The 22607-nt window shown below is 42.5% G+C and overlaps 1 protein-coding gene across 2 annotated transcripts in view; it reads left to right on the top strand.

Annotated features, from left to right (window-relative positions):
- Window positions 1–4649: 4649 nt before the first annotated feature.
- LOC6573952 (nucleolysin TIA-1) overlaps window positions 4650–22607 on the top strand; it is a 66392-nt gene continuing 48434 nt past the window's right edge. The window contains exons 1-2 of one of the 2 annotated variants that reach the window (XM_032731196.2): window positions 4650–5396; window positions 21012–21165. In XM_032731196.2, coding sequence (XP_032587087.2) covers window positions 4740–5396; window positions 21012–21165 — 811 coding nt within the window. In that variant the 5' untranslated portion in view covers window positions 4650–4739. Of the gene's footprint in view, window positions 5397–8940; window positions 8962–21011; window positions 21166–22607 lie in introns of those variants that run through there. The other variant, XM_044008243.1, reaches the window with a different exon arrangement.

Raw genomic sequence — 22607 nt, 5'->3', positions numbered from 1 at the left:
TATTAAATTAATCCTTCAAGTTGGTCATTTATTGCATAGCCTTAGAGATAAGGTAATTATTGTGAGTAGGACTCTATGTTTGTATCTTTAATCATAAGCCACCGTTACACTAACTATTTTATAAATATAATCAAATCATTTTTAGCTTTCCGTTCCTAATTTAAGTATTGTTTGATTTGGTACTTGCGTATAACTGAGTCTAGTGAAATCGCTTAGATTATACAGATAAATATTGTACTATTTGGATTTTATCTGACTCAGTTTTGCTCAAGTCAAGTCAAAGTTATGTCCTTATCTTGAACAGAAGCAAATTAATTAGCTATCTACGTAACAAAATCTAAACAGTTTACTAAATAGCTGCTCATTTACTAACAACAGTTAGTTAAAGCCGAAAAAAGCAAGGTCGAATGAGTTTTTAATGTAAAATTGAAAACATTTTGAGCTGGAATTACTCTAATCTCTGCTTGTAAATTGCGAACCAAACAGAATGCGATAGATTTGAAAATACAAAGCAGATTACATATTTTAATGCCATATTTAAATCTCATCCACCCAGTTGGCCCCTAGTATATAATTTATGGAAAAACTTTCGAGCCCAAAGAGAGATTTTTTACCCGATGCTTCATTAATTTATGAATACCAAATTGTATGCTGACATTGCCCAGCAAAAACTATTTAAAACTTACGCCTGCGACAAGGGTTCGTGGCCCAATCCTCCACAAGCTTCAGCTTCAGCTAACAGACATCAACAGACAGACCGACCGACCGACCAGTATATCACCCTGCCCGCCCCTCCCCCCGGCTCAATTCAGTTTGGTGCATGATTGAAGTACCCGCATGTGCGGAACATTTTAAATATTTACAAAGATATTTCAAAAAACGCTTTTGGCATGTTTTGTTGCCGTTGCCATTGCCGTTGCCGTTGCCGTTGCCGGCGTGGTCAGAGGTCCACAGTTCTGCAGTCGTTCAGCTTGTGTCGAATGTTTTTTGCTCACTTTTTGGTCGGGCGCCCATGAAGGGGGAAGTTCAACTTCAAATGCGGCATAAGGGCAACGTTTGCCAAGGGCTACTGGAAGGGGGAGGGGGTTGGGGATGGGGGTGCGTCACTTGAGCGCGCGTGTGTGTCCTTTTAGGCAAGTGTCAAAAACCGTTGGTCAAAAAACCGTATGGCAATTATTCAACACAATTGAATATGAAGTGTGGCAAAGGCAGCGGACCAGCCCGACGGGCGGGAAGCAAAAAAGTTGCAGCGCTTGGCAAATAATGAAAAATACACCCACATCAGTATTTTTTGGCTGTCTGCACTGGCACACACACACACACACACACACACATACACCTACAAAGACAAACACAAACAGCAACACACACATGGAAACACTGCCAACATTTCCGCACCCTTTTCATGCCAGAGATGCTGCTGTTGTTGTTGCTGCTGTTGTTGTTGCTGCTGTTGTTGTTGCTGCTGTTGTTGTTGCTGCTGTTGTTGTTGCTGCTGTTGTTGTTGCTGTCGCTGTGCAGTTGCTGCCGCCTGGCAATTTTTCGGTGATAAAATATTTAAATTTAATTAAGGCCACCAACGAGCAACACGATTTCCGTGCCATGGTCAAAGCCGGGTGTTGTCCATGCCGGCCAAGCCAAGAGGAGTCAAGAGCCCCACTCCAGTTTCAGTTTCAGCATGCCTCTCCTCCCGCCGTCCGTTTTTCTGCTGCCACCCGTACATTTGCGGGTGGTGCGTTTTGGAGGCTTTCGGGATTGGCCAAGAAATTCATTAAAAATTTTTGCTTTGATGTTACCAAATTCTTTTTCAAAGTTTTTATGTACTTTTGGCTTTTGTGCAAGTGGCGCATGAATCTCCCACGGCAACAACAGCAACAACAGCAACAACAACAGCAACAACAACAGCAACAGCAACAACTACGGCAACAACAGTCACATATTTTTTGTGGCAAACTGAGCTTAACCACTTTCCATCTGGCAATGTTTATATCAGCCAGCACACTAGCTCACTCACTCACTATTCGCTTTGTAATTAAGCTGAACAGTGGCCAAAACTCTCTCAGGCAGCTGCTTCCTGCTATTAGATAAGTTCTTTGGCAAACATATTTTTACCAAATTTAAATTGAACACGCTGCCAAATTGTTGCGAAAGCAAAAGTTTCTCATGCCGCCAGCTCAATCGCCAAAACTTATTATGCTTACATATATTTCTGCTAGTTGTTGTTGTTGTTGTTGTTGTTGCTCTTTCTGTTGCCGTCTTGTATCTTAAACTATTTGATATGTTCGTGGGCTTGCAGCACTTGAAAACTTTTGATCTTGAGCTGAGAGTTTCATTTTTATTTTTATTTCATAGGTGTGTGTGTGTGTGTGTCTGTGTTTTGTGTTGGCTTTTAATTTTGTGCAAATATTTTTCATTGTGCGTTTGAAGTATTTTTGGAATTATTAGAAAATATTTGAAATGGTTACAAACAATGTTCGTGCGCCCCGGCAAGGTGCCTCGAATATTGTGGCAACCTAGCCGAAATATGTGCATGGCTTAAGCCGGTACTCGTTTGGCTTCCACAAATTAGAAAAGTGCACAAGTTCAAGTTTTTGGAGATTAGGCAAACTTAACAAGCGCAAAGTATTAAAGTCTTTACGACTGAAAGGGAGTTTATGAATTTCGGGAAAATATCAAATATTTAATTAAAGAGTTGCTAACTTGACTTACGAACATTAATAAGCAAATCCCTTGTGAGTTGTCAAGTTGAAAGATAAATAATTTGCTGTCATTCTGCTGGCTCTTCAAGATTTCAAGATTTACGCCTTTAAGAAGACATTGGTTCCATATAATAAATAAAGCAAATGCATTTGCATTGATTTCTCAGTTGATAACATGACTAGAATTAATTAAGATTTTAGTTTCGATTTAAGTTTATTTCTGCTCAAATAATAGAAATATAAGTAAAGCAAGTTTCAGCACATTTAATTAGTTTACAAACCTTTTATGCACACCTCAATAGATGATTGAAAGCTCTGCTTCTTCTTATAGCTTGGCTAGATTCCGAATGCTAAACACCATACACTGAGCTGCTGGCAGCTGCCGAAGGTAGACTGTAAAATCAATTGCAGCAATTTATTGAACACTGCTCGAAACAATGAGGGGCGGTGGGGTCTGTTTAGCTGGGTAGCAGCAGGTGCAACTGTAATAGCAACCGATGCTGGACATGTTTACGAGTTTTTCACATTTAAAATTCCATTGTTTGGCTTCGTTTTGACAAAGTGCGTAAAAGCAGGCGGAATGCAACAGCATGAGACGAGGCAGCCAGCTAGCAGTTGCAGCAGCGCTGAGCAGGTGCGAGCAGGAGACGAGCAGGAGTCCTACTCGGCTGCCAATTTTAAAGGCATAAGCAGGAGGCGCAGGCAAAGTGAGCCAGGGCAAGCAGCATTTTGTCTTGCTGCTGCTTGCTGCTTGCTGCCATTGCTATTGCTGTTTGTCAAAGTTGCCATTTCAGGCGTGCTGAAATGAAAAGCAAACCTTTTTAACAGCAGCAGCAGCAGCAGCAACAGCAACAGCAACAGCAACAGCAGCAGCAATAGCAATGGCAACAGCAAGAGCCGCCGCACCGACCATATGCTCTATACCTATAGTATTTTCGGTTTTCACACTCCTTCATGCCAGGACTGGGGGCTGTGGAGCTGTGGAGTTGTGGAGCGGACTGCAAACTCAACAGGCGCACACGGGGCGTATACCAAATTAAAATGCACTCAGCTGAAAAATTGGTTTTCTCGTTTCTGAAAAACTTTGAGTGATTTCTGAGAGTCTCTAACGAGTGCCAGCCCAGCGGCCTAAAGAGAGAGAAAGAGAGAGAGAGAGTGGACCGGGAGCCGGGGGCCCTCGGCTGGATATGTAAGCAACAACCAGCTGCCGTACAGCAGGCAGGAGGCAGCAGGAGGAAGAAACAGCAGAGCCTAAGCAAAGGCAAATGAATGTTTTTGTTATGCCCACAAAATTTCAAAGCACCTGAAATTACGCATTGTTTTTTTTTTTTTCGAAATTATTTTAAGAAATTGTAATCAAGCGTGTCGAAGGTTTTGCTCCCGCGCACAACAAAAATTATTCATAAATTACCAGAGACCCGGACCGAAGAGGGGCGACAGGACGCAGGGACGAAGCGACATGGCCCGCTCTCTTACTAATCAGAAATGAATGTAGCCAAAGCTGAGAGTGAAGCATATAATACGATATATATAATCAAGTTGTGCAAATATATATCACAGAAGAAGAAGAGGAATGTGTAGTTGCTGCTGCTTAAATTTTTGTGTTTGAGAAAAGTCTGCGAAAGGCAGTAGCTGACCTGAATATACTCTAAGCATTTATTAGACAGTAATTTTTCTATTTCTCTTTGCAGTTAAATAAAATTCTGGTAACACGCTTTCAAGTTGGATAACCTAGGAGCTGGACAGTCGGCCAGTCCTGCTGTGGGACTGCGCCTCATGGGCATTCTGCCTTGCTCGCTGCAGTGGCAGCCAACGCCAACGCCAACGCCGACGGCAACGCCGACGGCAACGCCGGCATCAGCAGCTGGCGGCAAGGCGCCCAAGCTGAGCTACTCCAGCACAGCGGCGCGCGCCAACAGCAATCCATATCCGCTGCCTGGCAGCAGCAACTGCTGCAACAACAGCGGTCAGCCGCCACCGCCAGCTGCCAGCTGCTGTCAGGAGTGCCGCTGCTGCCGGCAGAGCTATGAGCATCTGCCCATGCCAAGGCTGCAGCAGCCGCCGCCACCACCGCCGCCGCAGGTGACAGCACAACATTTGCATCAGCATCATCATCAACATCAACCGCCTCCTCATCAGATCAGCTGCATCACAACGCTGCAGCAGACAACAACAACGCAGCAGCTGCCGCCGTTTGCCTGCCTGGAAGCAGCTGGAACGCCTGCGCAGCAGCCAGCCGCTGGCAGTTGTCAACAAGCGAGTACTCCCTGCCACGCCCACTGCAATAATACACACAACAGCAACAGCATTGGCCTTAGCTCTGCCAGCTGCCACAACAACTATGACTTTGCCTTGAACTACAACAACAGCAACACGAACAACAACATCAACAGCAGCAACACGGCACCGCCCATGATATTTGTGCCCTTCAGTATGCCTGTGCCGCCTCAGACAGTGCCGTTCTCGCATGCTGCCAAGGAGTCGACGAAACCATTCGGTCAAACACCCGCACCACCGCCGCCGCTGCCGCCACCGCCACCGCCATCACTGCTGCTGCCGCTAGCGTTTCAGTGCCACTACCAGACGACGCTACCCAGAGCCGGACCGCTGCCTGTCCGAGCACCGCCAACACCGCCCGCGCGGCAAGTGCTGCCGCTGAAAGTCGTCGCTGCGGCGGCCATCAGAGCGCATCAGCAGGTGAGTGCTGTGTCCATTCAGGTGCTACTCAGGTGCACTGGCAAATCGCTGTGTGCATCGGATTGAGTCAGTAAAGAGTTTTAAAATGCTGCGATTTGTGTGCCTGTACCTCGGCGCGTATACTTAATATTTATTAGTTAACAAGAGCTGCACAAAATTTCAATTTGCATAAACATAAAAGACAACAGCAGCAGCAGCAGCAGTAGCAACAACAACAACTGCAGCTAAGTCGAAAGCTTAGCAATACAATTTCGGTGCATGTTGCTGGCGAGATTTAACGCAGAGGCAGCACACAAAAAATCAAAGTTACATGGACAGGAAATACAGCAGCAGCGAGCGGAAGTGAAAGGACAGGCAGCGCTGATATTGAAAGCAAAAGAGAGATAGACAGAGAGAGATAGGACGGTAGGGAGATAGGGCAGGGAGGAAGGCCGGGCTGGTGGTGTGGCTCACGAAAATCTAATGCATAACCTAGTAAGATCATCAACACGAAATTTTACAGCAAACTCATGTCCAAGGATGTGGAAATAAACTTGTTGTTTTGCAGCAGCCCCTGTTATTCCGGCTGCTGCTCCTCCTGCTCCTCCTGCTGCTGTCCTGCGCTCAATGACTTTTGCATTTAATATGAGTTAAGCAGCGAGCAGAACAACAACAACAGCAACAGCAACAGCAACTAAAAAATGGCAACAAACTACTGAAACCTGTGCTCAGCTTTTGGGGTTGGCTGAGCTCAGCTCAGCCTGAGAGTCCTGAGTGCTGTCCAGCGACATGCAAACGCGCCTTGTAAATTACGTTCTTGCTTGTCAGTTGTTTTTCCCTTTTTCCCTTTTTCTTTCGTTTTCGCTTTGGTTTCTGTGCTTGTTTTTGGTTTTGGCCAAAGGCAAGGACTCGGATACAACTGCACAGATAGCGTGTGCCTTGTATATTCCGCATTTCTTTTTAGTTCGGGCAGCGCTTTGTCTGCTTGTGCATAGCAGATCAGTATATTCTGATTAAGAATCAGCAGCAGCAAGAACTGTAGTTGAGCAGACACACATACTAACTTACAGGTTTAAAAAAAAAATATATATATATACACGCAGAGTTTCGCTTAGCACCCACCTGCAACTGCTAAAGCAAGTATGAAAATTCATAAGCTCACAGCTAGCAATTTGAAGTTTCAGTTTCAGTTTCAGCTTCAGCTTCAGCTTCACTTTGCTCCTTTGCTGACAACTTGCAGTTTGTCAAATTTCGCCTTCACTCGCACTTACTTTGAGCGTGCTTCCCGGAGACACATCATCTACAGCATTTTAAATAAACATAAGCAAAATGCATATTAGGCGAAGGACCTCTTTCCTCTTGGCTCGCTTCACAGCATGTTTCTTACTTGTGCTCATTCATTCGCCTAAGTAGTTTTATTTAGCTCTCGAAATGTATGCTACAAAGCATTTGCCAAACTCCACCCCCCACCCTCACCTCCTCATTCAGTTTTTTTCGTCTTCTGCACATTTGAATGTTAAATCTTCCATGAAATGCCCTTTCTCGACTGCACGAGTGTGAGTGACTGGCCATGTGTGAGTGTGTGTGTGTGTGTGTGTGAGTGCCATTGTAACATATCCATAACTGTCCATTCTGAGACACATTCGCATATCTGTGAGTGTATTGCGTGCCTGTGTGTGTGTGTGTCTTGCGGTCTGGTTTTCAACTACAACTTAACAATGCCTTGCCTTCATCTTTCAAACAGTCCAACCGAAATTCGTTTGTTTTTCCTGCTCGACGTTCGTCCATTTATAGTTAACTTTTTTTTTTTTTTTTTTTTTTTTTTGCCTCTCCGGCTCTTCTTCTTCCTCTTCAAAAGCCGAGTCTGCAGTACAAAGAAACCATTTATGCACTCACTTTAATGTTTGCACTTGGTCATTGTTATAATGTACTCCCACTGCAGCTCCACATGACTCTAGGTGTTTGTTTGTGTACTTCGCTTATGTGTGCTCAGTTAGCCTCCTCCTGGCATGCTTTTTGGCTCTGAGGCTCCTCTGATGCTGCACTGGGATATTCAGCTGTTGTTTTGTCAAAATACTGCACTCGAGAACCCATGAAGCTTTTCTCTTTTTATATCACTCTCATTCGGGCAGCAGACCCCAATTGACCCACCCACAGCATTATGCTAAAATAACACTCGGTCGGAAAATAATAATTGCTCCGTTCATATTCCATTTGCCATTGCCGAGCTTTTTAAAGCGGATTTCGGTGTTAGAGCTCCTGCCGGCGAGCATGGCGGTCTAATGGCTGTCGAGGGGCGGGAGGTGTGGCTGGCAGCCTTTGGTTTTAGCATTTGCATATTTAAGCAGCTTCATATGTGCTGCATTTGGCTCTATTTGCAAATTCAAGTGTTGCAGCTTCTTGTTGCATCTGAGTGCCATAAGATTTTGAACAATTTTATCCCCAAAGAGAAATGTTGAATCTGGCTGATTATGTTGCGAGCATAGAAATGATTTATTTATTATTATTTTTTATTTTTAATATTTTTTTTATTTTTTAGTTAGCAAGGGAGAATTATTTTCTACATACTGAATGTAATATTACGATTTTATGGAGCATATAGAGCACCTCTGAATTGTAGCTTTTTCAGCCTACCAAAGCTGCATCAAATCTAAATTTACGAATTGAAATTTCGATTTAATTTTTTATTAAATTTCTTTTTGTTAATATTATATGCATATGTAAAGAAATATGTGAAAAATATATTTTTATGTGAGCACCATCAGCTAGGAGATAGTATTTCTAAGATACTACATAGACAAATGATGACAGGAATTTAATGAAAGTATTTACATATATTAAATGATTAAATATATATTTCATATATGAAATGTTCAGACTTCTTCTTCTTCTTCGTCAGTATTATTCAAATCATTTTTAATTTTTTCCTAGTTGTTAATTATTGTTTATAAGTATTTTAAGCTTACTATTCATTTCTCATGCCATCTATTTCCAAATTATTTTTAAATAATTAAATATCAAATGGCAACAGCAAATAATGTTAATGCTTTACATTTTCGAAAAGCCCATTTGAATAAATAATTTTATGCATAATAATTTTATGAAGTATTATACTCAGAGGGATTTTTTAGTTAAACATGTTCTTATATTTATTTGGAGCTGTTTAAAATGATTCATTTTTGCAGCTCGAATCATTCTTGAGCGGCTTTTTAGCACTTTAAAATGACATTTTTCTGGCCAGCCCGTGTACAGCCAGCAGAATCCATTTATCCGCTTATGGATGCCAAAAGACGACATGGCTATCTGTTCTTTGTGGCGATCGAAAGGCATTGCGAAAGACAGAACGTAAAAAAGGCAAAAGCCGAATGAAATTAAGCGGCTCCCAGAGACTAAAAGCAAAGACAATGGATGTTGGGTCGGCAGAAACAAACAGTCACGTTGAGGTGGCGCCAAATAAAGTGCAGAGGCCAATGCAATGGGGCAGCGGGCAGCGAGCAGGAAGAGAGAAGCGGATGGCAGTACGCGTATCCTTTGAATGCGAGTGGAAGTGGCCTAATGGCCTCGGGCTGATGTGTGATGCATGGTCGTAAGTGAATTCATATTTTATATACCGTTAACATACCAACAAAAAGCAGCACAGGACAAAGGATACTCTGTGCTTGTGGGGGCAGGCAACGAGAGCAGCGAGCGGCAAAAAGAAAAACCAAACGAATCGTTAACTGATGTTGTCATTACTTTGACAGATAGAAATACAGAAATAGAGAAATACAGAAATACAGATGAAGGACACGCTGAGGCAAGACGCAGTGCAGGCGATGGCTCTTGATACTTTAGCCAAAAGAAATCCGATATTTATGTCAGGGGATGCAATATCAAAGCAACGCTTTGTGGCCAGCGCCAACAGCTGAAAGCTTTGTGCGATGCTGAAATGACAGTTGAAATGGCAAATTGGACAAGTTAACAGTAAAAACGGCGATGCGACCAAACGTGAAAAGCGATGCCAACAGCGCAAATCAAAACCTTGACTTGGTCCCAGAGCCACTAAAAAAAGAGCTCGCATTGTGCTGTAATACCACTGTGACAGGACTACATGAACAGCTGCTGCTGCTGTTGCTGTTGCTGCTGTTGCTGTTGCTGCTGTTGCTGTTGCTGCTGCTGCTGTGGTGACTTTCTCGCCTTTCATACAGCTGGCTGGCTGTGCTAATCAGTTGCAGCAAGTGCTTCATTCCACTCAAGTTCGCCCCAATGTCCTGTGCGGCCTGATCCCACCATGGGTTTCCATGGTTCACAGTGCGCTGTTAATTTAATCTGTGCAGCGGCCGCGAGGTGGCGTTGCTGAAATTCGATGGTGTTGAATAGCGTGTAATTCACCGCATCTACAAATACATATGCCCCAGCAATCGTGTGCGTGTGTGTGACTGTGGTACGCATTGGGTTGCCAAGAGTCTCTGAATTGCCGTTGCCCAAATGAAAAGGACGATGCGAACTGCGAACTGCGAACGTCGTAGCAGCAGCAGCAGCAGCTGCCGAGGCGACTTCGTTTTCGCTATTTTTGCTGCTGCCACTTGAAAGCTTTTACCACAATCCTGCTGTATGTGTGTCTCTCTTTGTGTGTGTGAGCCTGTCAAGTGCTTCTTTGTTGAAACTGCTTGCGCTCACGGATGATGTGTCCGTGTGAATCTCCTCTCTGTCTCTGTGTGTGTGTGTGTGTGTATTTGTATGTGTGTGTGTGGCGCCAAATTTCAAAAGCAAGTCGCTGTGAAAGCTCTTTATTTTTAACGGTTTATTTTACCTGACACTCGAAGAGCTGTAAGCAGGCTTGCGTTTGAAACTGTAAACGTTGCCAACAGCCGCCTCACCTCCTTCAGCACGCAGAGCACACGACACGCCGGATGCTTTACAATCCGAAAGGCGTTAAGGACATACACATCATAAATTTCTTTCATAGGCAGCTTATGCAAGACTTGCAACTATCAAACAATTTGCGGCTGTCTCTTGTCGAATTTAAGTCTTCTCTCTCTCTTTCTCTCTTTCTCTCTTTCTCTCTCTCTCTCTCTGTTTCTCTCTTTTTGTGTTGTGTTCTCTGTGGCTGAGGTCAGGGCAGCAGTAAGAACGCGAATTAAATGCAATTGACAGTCGCAATTTCAAGCGAGCTGTCAGGCCAAATCCCAAACTGCCGCTCAGCGCAAAGGCACGGGCCGGGGGCAGCAGGGCAACAGCTGAAGGGCGAAAACTAGAAAGAATAGCAAACAACAAAAACAACAAAATGCACAGCAACAACAACTGAAACAGCGGCAGCTTAGCCAAACTGTGCTGTAACACAATAAAATGCAACCTCAACTGACAAAGAAAATGTTTCCTAATGTGGAACAAGAAATCGCTCGTGCGGGGTGATGGAAAGGGGGCGGCGCGCTGCAGCCACGGGGCGTGTCGCTGGCAGAGATAGACAACACGTAAACCAAACGACAATGCCAAGCCACGGCTGTCAAATTAAAGGCAGGCAGTCAAGCAGGCAGCTAACAGCGGAGGCAAACGGAGTTTCGAACGCGTGCAACATTCTTGGCCATAAACAAAAAAATACGACAAGCACAACAACAAAAACAGCGAGTAGTGCGAATCCTGCGACTCCTGCCCGCCACTTGCCTAGCAAGTGCAGGTGTCAAGAAGTTGGCTAAGATCTAAGCACGCTGATTGACATCAACGCAGCGCCAATGCTCCGCAACTATGCTGCTATTAATATCCATACTTGACTAGAGGCTGACAGATGTTATTGAGTAAATGGCATTCGAATTTGTGGATGATGCTATCTGCTATCAAAAGTTAGTTAAGCTGAAAACGTTATATCTAAAAATTACAGGGAAGCAGTTGTCTTTATATACTAATATAACTGAACCTTAAGTGCGAATTTACAAGTCTGGCAGAAATACAGATCTACTCAATAATAATAATACTCAATAATACTTTTTGTACAACTTGGAGCATTCTTTCTTCGTCATAAATATTTCAGCAATGTCCGATCGCCTTTAGTTGAAACTTAGCAAAGTATTTATAAACAAACATAGAAAAAGCGAGCATAAGCCATGTGCTTGCTGCTCTTAAGTTGAAATATATTATTATTCCTAAATTTATTATTTATTACTATTTATGAATAATTCTATACTAATACAGCCTGAAATGGTACACTGCAAGATATGAACATTTTTATTTTTTTTATTTTCATTAATTCATTTTATTTATTTCACATTTTTAAAATATATTATTAAGTATATTACAATTTATTATAAATAGTATTACAATTAGAGATAATAGGAGAATAAAAGTGACTTATAGAAACGACATTGGCTATGGAGGAGATCTTATCCATATTTTCTACACTTCATCTTTTAGGTTTTATTGTTTTTTTTTTTTTTTTATAGCGAGATAAATAAGCAGATAAATAAATATATTGTAATGGCTCCATGGCTTCAAATTCAAAGCATTTGTATTTAAATTACTCTTTTAAAGGATTTCTCTATTAATATGCCATTAGATAGAGAGAGAGAGAGAGAGAAGGAGAGAGTTAAGGTGTGGAGGAGAGGCTGGGAGAGAGATTCCTCTATCGCCATTGACTAAGCAGCCATATCATAATTACCTCAACAAGGCCATGGAAATATAATTAAAATGAAAATTTACATAAAATGGCAAATTATTTCAATTGGGTTTTCAAATGAAAAACTCTTATTTATGGAATTTTCCAGCACTTACTAAAATTATCGCAGTCGCTTCGATCACATATTGCTGGCCAGCCTAAGCGTAGCCACAGAATCTATATCGAACTAGGCAAATACCTTTGTGCATTGCTGATTTAATTGTTCATCCAATTAAAATAATTTAATAAACCATAAAATAAATTTATGCAAATAGATGAGCTTGCATGTGGGCTAAATACGCTCGCACTTAGTGATATAAATAAATGAGTAAATTCCAAGATAACCAGGTGATTGTGTGCGTGTGTGTGTGTGTGTGTGTGCGTATGCGTGTGTGTGCGTCCGTAATTAAATTGCCTTTTGCATTTAGTAAATTAAAGTTTACCAGCTTCAGCCACAAACTTAACCGTTGACCAGTGTTTATTAAGGATTTGCAATTTATGTGCCACGCCCAAAAAACACCAAGAGCCCGCAAATTGCAACTAATGTGAAGTTGTCTGCCAGTTGTTGTTGTTGTTGTTGTTGTTAATGTTGCTGTTGTTGCTGCTGCAATAACAATTTGCATTTGTTGATGCCCGGCCTGGACTGGCCCGGTCTGGCCTGAGCCGGACGTCGCATTCTGAGCCGACGTAAGTGAGCTTTACCGTACGGTGAGTTATTCAAGCATTCATTCAGTGTTCAGTTGAGCAACATCGAATGCCATTCGATACATGAAATAACTTTAGCTCCCTTTAGCTGTTTATTTTCATGTTGCCGTCTGCACGGAAATATTTGTGCAAATTCTTTTGGGGCTTATTTGCAAGTTTATACAATGGAGAATAGCTCACATAACTTGGCCAGTCAGCAGTAAGCTCATCTCACTCTCTCACTCTTCTCTACTTCTCTGACAGTGCAAAGCTCACATAAATAAAAGTGAATAATGCGCAATATACAGCACGAAATTAGTGAGAAATGTCAGATGCAAACATATGAGAGAGAGAGAGAGAGAGAGAGAGAGAGAGAGAGAGAGAGAGAGAGAGAGAGAGAGTTAGAGCAATGTAGAGATCTCTTCTACTTGAAAGGTTTCTCAGCTGCTAGCCACAGCACTCTTTGGGATCGCTCAACACCTGCTATTGCCCATAATTGATATTCACCTGGCCAGCAGGGGCAGAGCAGAGCGTATCTCGTACGTGCGTCACGATTCAGTCCTCATGCCTCAACTGTTTGCAATGTCTGAAACAGTTTTATTTGTCTTTTGCCCACGTGCACGTCTCTATTTTCAATAACAAGTAAAAATGCTGTGCGACTGCGACTTGGAGTCTTGTCTCCTGATCGACTCTCGACTTGGTTTTCGACTCCATTATATTTGTCGGTATTTTTCGCTGCTTTTTCAGCATTTAATTGGGCGTATAATTGATTGGGGCATTTCATGTTGTTGTTGTGGTTGTTGTTGCTGTTGTTGTTGTTATTGTTACTTTGGTTGCTTTTTGTGGCTTTTTCGACCGCGCTTCATTCGCCTCCTTCAGCATGCTCCTTGGCCACTAACTCATTATTTTGAGTGTGTTTCGCAGCAGCATTTGAAAATAATTTCTTCATCGAAATGGCCAAGTTTTGTGTGCGGCGTCTATTGATTTAGCGTCTGCCGCTTTACTTCTTGATATCTACGAGTTCTGCCCCTCTGCACCACATGCCCTTGCCCCTATACTTCAGCTCTCACGTTCACTCTGTGTGTGTGTGTTTATAAATTTGTATTGTGTTTACTTGTATTTTGTGGTAATTAATTGTATTTGCCTTCGACTCAAAATGTCAGTGGGCTTCTAATTATTATTAGTCTAACGAAGCAAAAACGCCTGCCGCGCCCATCCGCCCCCAGTCAGCGCCCTCAGCCACAGCTGAGCTCGTATCCATGCCGTTTTGTCCGCCGTGTTGTCTACAGGTTGTTTGACATTAATTGATTTATTTGCCTCTCACATAAATTAGGAGCTGCCTTCAGATATTTGGTTACACCAACTGTATTCGGCAGCCAGTCAGATAAGCGTACTCCAACACCAATTAGTATAATAAAGAATAAAGAGAGAAAATGAAGTTTATTTCGACTCATAGTGTACTACATTTAACAGATGGGTCTTTGATTATGTTTGAGAAGAAGAAGAAGAAGAAGCAAGATCTGGCTGAATCTGATGAGCTTTCTAAAGATTTCCTGCGCAATAGGTAACTCTATCTATGGTCAATAGCAGAGCCTGCTGATGCAGCTGATATACAGCTTTATAAAATATAGAGGAATTTAGAGAACACCTGCAAAGTAAGTAAGTCTTTATACGCAGCCAAATTCTAGATCTTGATCTAAGTGTCTGCACTTAGAACTAGTTTGAGTTCTCTTGGTCTCTATATATATGTAGCTTAGTAGCTTCAGCTGAAGCTGTTTATATATCATCCTGATTTCTTAGCTCTAATAAATGCATGCTGCATCACTTCACTCACAACATACGTCAAGTAGAGCCCACTCGGTATGAAGTCGATGGAGTGAGCGAGAGGCATACAATGTATTGAGTGACTTTGAGTTGGAGTGCGCAAACTTTGTTAAAATGAGCGAGAGTATGTGAAGCCTTAAGACGGAATGAGAAAGTCGTGAAAGCCTTAAGGCATCGAGTCACTGGAGTCGTTCCATGCATGCTCTACTTCGTATTTGCTCGGCTCAGCTCGGCTTGAGGCTCGAGCAGTGAAAATCAGACACGACGAAATCAGTATGCTTCGAGCGCTCAAACAGACGTGATCACCATCATGTGAGCTATTTTTCATTACTCTGTCTGTCTGTCTCTCTCTTACTCTCTCTAGCTCACTATGCTCATACGCATACAGAAGGAGAGTAAGCGTATAAGAAGTAACGCGCAGAAAAATTGAATTTGGTTTTTGGCGATCCCATTTCATCCCTTATGAATGAAAAGTATGCCGAACTCTTGCAAGGATTCGCCTTGCTCATGCAATTATATACCGACATTGAGTTAAATCATGTTCTCATATAATTATTACAGCTGTAGGTCGCATTATTAATAGAGCTTACTCTGAACAGACACGAATTGATCGTGGAACATATGGAAAAAAGGCTTTAACTAATTGTCGAACAAACTTTTCCTTGTCCCATGCTTGTGTTAGTGTCAGCTGTGTGTTATGAGTATTTTTGTAACTGCTTGTGAGTGGCCATGGCGCATCCGCACCAACGGCAACAACTTTGCCCGCTTTGCCGTCTAACCAAAGCGAAGAGCGTAAAAGGCGGGCAGCGAAAGTTTGTGACAGCGCCGCATGTAACAACAAATTAGCAAAGCCGTCAAATTGTCAATTATTGGACGATTAGTTGGATGCGAATGAATACATAGTTACAAAGGATTTGCATGGACTTTGGCTATTAAGGATTTCATTGAAGTCGCACATTTTGCCCTCAATGTGTTTCCATATCTGATAGCTCACTCCTAAAAGGGTCTCAAAATGTTCCACAGATGTCTGAGCTGAGATAAGCTTGATCCGAGCAGAGCAAAGGCAGACTCCCGATACTAATCTCTGCTCAGACACAGCTCGTCTGACTCGCAGAGAATTCCATAATTAGGCTTAACACAGAACTCAAATAGACTGTGAAAATATGCCAAACCGTTTTTGCATATTCGAATTTAAATCAAAATCAATGTCTCGTCGATTTCTATGCCATCTCCGACATCAGAGCTGGGCCTTAAAATTGATCTATGTAGGTAAAGTGCATGTGAAGTTTCCATGCTCTCATAAAACAGGATGAGGCTGCAGCAGGAGGCGGCAACAGCATGAGAGCAGAGCAGAGCAGAGCAGAGCAGAGGAGCATGCAACGCATACTTAACTGCAGCTGAGCAAACAGGCCAAAACATTGTGTGGCATGCAATTGCAGGATGTGCAGAGTTTAGCAGAGACAATGCAGTTGGGATTGAGTTGGGGTTTAGGCTTGGGTTCGGGCTCGGGTTTGGATTCAGGCTTGGGTTTGGATTTGGTATAGCCTTTGCTTGTCCGGTCGAATGCTAGCCGCAATATGCGAATTGGAAATTATGAGCGATATCGTTGCCAGTTGGCAGGATGGGTTTGAGCTGTTGGGCCCGGGCGTGTTGGCAGCATTTTGCATTGCTCATACGCCGTGTGCTCCCAATATGCAATGTTGCGTGTCCTTGGGCCCCTGACTGTTATGTCATTTCCGTACGCCATGCTCCGTGCTCTGCACTTTTGCCGATTGATGCCGTTAGCGTGTCTATCCGTTTTGGCACCGCTTCATTGTCGCACCGCCGCACCGCCGCACCGCTGCGGTTCCACATCGCTTTGAGTGATATGGGAGAGAGGGTCTAATTTATGGGGCTGGGGCTGGGGCTGGAGCTGGGGCTGGAGCTGGGGCTGGAGCTGGGGCTGGAGCTGGGGCTGGGGCTGGGACTGCAGCTGGGGCTGGGGCTGGGGCTCCAGCCGCTGTGAGCTTGCGCTGCATACCAATTGGCAAATGGCAAATGGCAACTGTCAAAGCAAGCCGACTGCCAGCAACAACAACAACAACAACACAACAACAATAGCCATCTTCATGGCAATGCATTGTCAACCGAACTGGCCACCTTTGGGTGGCATGCAGTTGGACCTGGGCCTGAGGCTGCTATTAATAATTTTTGCTGTTGCTGGCAATTTTAGTGCGTCGCTAATTATGCAGCGGCCGTTCATAAATAATGTATTGCATACACTCTTACCTGTGCTTTGGCGCGTCATTAATCAACGTCTATTATGCAAAAGAAATGCAGCGGCGCGCCGCCAGGAAACGGAAGTGCGGCGCAATATGCAATAACAACAACACGCAGCGTGGAAATCACGTCACATGTCAGGCCCCGACCAGGGCAGACGCCTTGACAGTTGGACAAACTTGCCTGCATACACATGCACGCATGCACACATGCACACACAAATAAATACAAATACACATATATTTGCATGCCATTGCATGTGCGTGCGTGTGTGTGCGTGCTTGAAATCTGCTGCATACGCATGTTTTTATTAAAGAAAAAAAAACAAAGAGAGGAGAGAGAAAAAACTTTAAGCCCTTGATGGTCGGCATTTCTGCGTGATTTCCATATTATTGACAGGCAATTTGCAATATTTGCGCGAAGGTCGATGCGATGCGGCGTCATTAAAGCTCAACAATGAAAAGCCCCATTTGCATATAACGAGCTGAAAAACGACGCCTAAATGTATGCAAAGAACGGCCGCAAATGCATTTGCCGTATTGAAACGAATTTCGGTTTTAAGCAAATCCCATCTGGGCCCCCGAATGAGTGAGTTAACGGGGCCGCATCAAGATGCTTTCCGCACTCCGCTCGACATGCATATTTGATGTCTGTTGGTCATTAAAATATACAAATACAAAGAAGTCGGCGGCTGGGCGGACGGACGGACGTCTCTGCCACTCGCTCGCTCGCTGCCTCATTTTGTTGACAGGCCTGTCAAATGCCAGCTTCAGCTGCCCCCGCCTGCCTCCCCTTCATCAGCGGCAACAAGAAACGGCAAAGCGTGTTCGCGGCTTGGCCCAAAAAGGAAATAATTTAATTTCGCTTGCCATGTTCGCCGCAGGCTGTCCGCTGAATTTGTTTTATTAAATAAAAAATGTAGAAAGCGCGCGCACACACACACACACATAGAAACAGGCACACAAGCTGCAGATGGGAACTGTTGGAAAATCAAATCAAATACTCAAAACATGAACAAAATAAAAGAAGTCTGATGTGCTGCAGCACAGCTGACTGACCAGCAGATACCTCGTATGTATTTAGAAATTTAATATTTGTTACTAATATATTTGTTACTAATAATATTTATCACTAATAAAGCATTGTTCACTTTATGAGAACCCATTTAGATCTTTTGATAACAGATACTGTTAATGCCAATACTATTAATAGGAATTGCTCCTTCCCAATATTACCTTGTTATGCTATTAATAGCATTATGTTAATAGCATAACTCCGATACTGATTCTATCACTGGATCTCGGTAGTAAACGTTCCGCTGAGTACTTGCTCTCGTGGCTTTTGCTGAACTTTTTACCTTGACATTGAATATACATATCTCACCTACTACTACTACTACTACACTAAGAACAAAGATTACAGCTTCCCATATTTAAAAAAGAAAAGGAAACTACGACTCCAAATATTTTCATTCAATCATTCATTATCGACGCCTTCACTCCAACAAATGACATACATATTCGTTAGAAAAGAATTTGAATTAGCAATCCAAGTACATTCCCGTTAATAAATCAATATTTTTTATTGAATTCACAATAGATTTAGTGGATAAGCGTAGAACTTACTGATGATGTACCCTAATAATACTATTTCAGGGAATGCTAGCATTTCGAATTAGGTGCAGTGAAGACTGATTGTGACGTACTGAAACAGAAGCGAATTATGTTTATTTTATTTATTTACTTATTTATAACAATTTTGTTTGCCAGAGTTTTCCTGATGAAATTCTATCCATTAAATGGGAAAATTAAGCCAATGAATCCCTACGAATAACTGCTTAATGAATGGTCAACTAAGGCAGCTCAAAGCTATGGGCCTCTAAAAGCAGTCCAATCCTCTGTTATCATCACATTGGCTTCTGATTTTGCTTTAATCAACAAATAGCTTTATAATGTTGACTTTCTCTTTGCTATCTACTAAAGGAAACATTTCTCGGTATCCACAGTCGGTAATAATAATTGCCATGCCATTATTTAAGCCATGCCTTAGAAAGACACACAGCAGGCTTAGGCAATGTCTCATTATCTAATCTCAAATATACATATACATATATGTATTAATTACATATAAGAAAAGTGTATCCAAAGGCCCTTCATTCGCAGCAGCAACAGTTCTTGATCTATGCCTGGTTACAGGGTACCTTGAGCCAGTGAAAGCCGCGTCAAGCAATGCCAAGGCCTCAGAGCAGTTAACATGCCCAGGCAGGCGAGCAAACGTATTTCTGTTTACGCTAAGTAAAAGGCCAACAAATTGCAGAGAGAGTCACAGTAAGCCAATTTGGTAATTTTGTTGGCAGCGCATAAGGAATAATTCCGCCACGCTTACAAGTGCCAGCAGATAGCTTAGTTAGAAAGTCCATCTACCAGCGTTTGTTGTTGTTGTTGTTGTTGATGAAATGTGTTTACAATTCTGTTAAATGAGCTGCCGTAAAGCGCCTTGCTTGTATCGCTAAGACTTATTTAAAAGAAATGAAGCCAGCTGTTGTTTGATTCGTAAATATGAAATAAGTTCTGGCTGCCTTCGGGCGGCGGATAAGCCGAAATGTGTCAACAAAAACATTTAGCCATGATTAAGTCTTGAAAATAGTTATGGCAATGTCTTGGCCGGCATTCGATTCAGATCCGGCTTTGTTTATTTGTTTTGGGCTCTGTGCGAACCAAGGTTTTTTTTTCCTTATTTTTTTCTTTCGAGAAACTAATCATGACCCTTTTGTGGGCGACACGTGGCTAGAAAAAACTAAAAATTATGGCCACAAACGAGCAAATGGCATCTAATGTGCGCCTGGCGATCGGCCTCCTGCTGCCTCCTGCTGCCCCAGTCATTCAGTTAATATGCTTGCTGCCCCATAACTCGGAGCCTACTTCAAGCTGGAAATTGGACTCAAATCCTTTAAGTGCCATTTGGCGAGCAGCAACCGCACATAAACGCATTCGCTCGCAAGCTATCTATTTTTTCTCACTCTCTCTCTCTATCTCTCTCTCTCTCTCACTCTTTCTCTCTTTCTTATTTGGCTGTATTTTTTTTCAAACGCTTTTTATGCCTTTGGATTTGCACATTTGGACACTACTTAATTATGTTGTTAGTCCCTTTTATGTCACAATTTTCATTTCGCAACATCAAATAAACTAAATGTCCTAAGGGGCGGCGGTGGGGGTGTGGCTGTACAGCATTCGCTCGCCTGACCAGTTGGGGTGTGCAAAAAAAAACTACTTGTATAGTATATGTATGTGTGTGTGTGTGTGTGTGTATATGCACTTATGTGTGCCTATGTATATATTGGCAAACTACATGCTCAGTTGCTATTGTTGTTGTTGTTGTTGTTGTTGTTGCTGTAGTTGTTGTTGTCGTTTTTGTCAGCCACAATTGTCGTGGCAAGGTAAACAAAACTGCGTAAAGGTTGGGGCTGCTAACCACATTGCCCCATTGACTGCAGTCCTGAGGGTTGTTGGCCAAGGGGCTGGGCAGCGGGAGGCGGAACAAATGTGCCTATTTGTTGTCCCACTGCCATCGTCCGTCTGTCTGTCTGCCTGTGTGTGTGTGTGTATTTGTGGCTAGTTGCTATAAAATTCTGTACGAAATGACCATTTGGACTTTTAATATGCTCGAGTAATGTCTGCATTAACAGAATTCATTTGCTGGACATGGCCAGACCGGATGTCTCTCTCCCTCTCTCTCTCTCTCTGTCGTTCTTCGGCCCAGTTACCCAATTCCCTGGAAAGACAACCGGTGCGAGGCTTTAATGCGTCTCTCTGTGTGGCACAAACAAATTTATGTCTTGCTACTTGCTGAAATTGGATTTCTGGCAGCATCTAGTTACAGCTGCTCCTGCTGCTCCTGCTAGTCCTGCTGTAGTTGTCACGTTGTTGCTTTTTAGTTTAGTTTCGTGCAAACAAAAAAAAGGCACAGCTCGAGAAAGGTGAGCGCAGGAGAACGCATTTATATCCATTGCTCAGATTACAACGTGTTATCCTTTTTCATGATTTGTATAGCAGTGCACACGCCATTTGTCTCGCTTCAGCTGTCCGGCCGGTGGTCAGTCCAATTTTTTTCCATTTTCTTTTTATGGTCGTGCAGCTGGGGTGCTCCAGTAATAATTACCTGCTGCAAATGAAAGTGTCCTGGACGTGTTTCTATTCATTTGTGTCTAATTTTAATATGCCAACACTTGTCGCCTCTTGCAGAACGGCCGATTGCCGCGCAGCCTGCCCGCATTGCGTGCCATGGAGATGGCGCAGCGCACGAACTCGTCTGCCCCAACCGGAGGCGTTGCACAGCCCATGGAGGAGGCCGACAGCAGCAGTGATTCGGAAATGGAGTACATGATACCGTTGCACAGTGAGTAGCAGCACCCAGCATCCCCACCCCCAGCCCTTAGACGAGATTTCATGCTCAGACAATAGCCATTGCCCAGTGGCAAATTCAATTAAAAATTTTTGAAACTCTGCCATCTGCACGTGCGTGACAAGGTCCACGGGCAATGCAACAACAGAGGCCATGCCCATGCCCATGCCCAAGCCAGGCCACACCCACGCCCCTATCAGCATCAGCATGCGATTCAGGCTCAGGTTCAGGTTCAGGTTCACTTTCAGGTTCAGGCTGAGGCTCAGTTCGAGGCACTCAGCCTGCGATATTCAGCTGGCCAGTTGACGTTGATGCGAACGACAGGTATTTCAATTTACTTTTATGTCTCGTTGCCTTATCGCGGCACAAATTGAAACGCTATCTTGACGCAATCAGCATGCCACCGAGCCGCACTGCGATGCCCACATACAATTAAGTTAAACTCCGCTCATCAATTCTGCCGCTCTAAGCGGCTCTAGCCAGCTGAGCAGCCACTAGCAATGGGCAAAGTTTTCCGGCTTAATATATTTATGGCCGAGGCCGTAGCGAAAAAATATGAACAAGTTTTTATGCATATTTCAGCTGCGTGACTTTGAGATACTCTCTGATTTGGTTTGATAAAATAAATGAATGCCCCAATGAATCGTTAAAAGAAAAAAAAATATTTATATATAAAGAAATATTAAAAAAAAAAAAATAAATAAATATAAAAAATTAATTAAGTGCCCCAACGAATCGCTAAAAAAATATTTTTGAAGAAATATTAAATATTAAATATTAAATATTAAAATAAAATAAAATAAAATAAAATAAAATAAAATAAAATAAATAAAATAAATAAATAATAATAAATTAATTAAATATTAAAAATATGAAATAAAAATAAATATATAAAAATAATAATAATAATAAAAATTTAATTGAGTGATCCAAAGAATCGCTAAAAATATATATTTGAAGACATCCTTAAAAACTAAAATAGATACTGAAATATACGAAATATATGAACGAACTTGTTCTTTTAGCTTTAAGTACTTTTCGAGACTTTATGTATTACTATACTTCCATGTCAGTCAATAATTTTTGTTAAGCGATTTGAGTTTATTCTAACTAATATTTTAATATTAGCTATGGAACAATATGCCTTTCGCTATAGCTAAGACTGGGAATGCCAGAAACCTGACAACTTATTCAAAAGTTTTTTCTTTTTCGTTGTTTTTTTTTTTTTTTTTACCTCAGATATGAGAAAGTTGAGCTTGAAACAGAGGCAGAGCAGCGGAAGTCTGCAAATGGTTTTAAGATCTCTTTTATGCAACTGTTTATACATGATAATATTTTTATGATTTTATTATTGCTGCCACAACAAATGCGACTTGCTGCTGCCCACATTTTGCCAAGATATCCGCAAAACTTTTGCACGCAACTTTCATGCTCTC

Source organism: Drosophila mojavensis, unplaced genomic scaffold, assembly GCF_018153725.1.
Source record: "Drosophila mojavensis isolate 15081-1352.22 unplaced genomic scaffold, ASM1815372v1 contig_277, whole genome shotgun sequence".
Taxonomy (NCBI): domain Eukaryota; kingdom Metazoa; phylum Arthropoda; class Insecta; order Diptera; family Drosophilidae; genus Drosophila; species Drosophila mojavensis.
The sequence above is the reverse complement of the archived record's forward strand: the minus strand, read 5'-3'. Positions and strand labels throughout refer to the sequence as shown.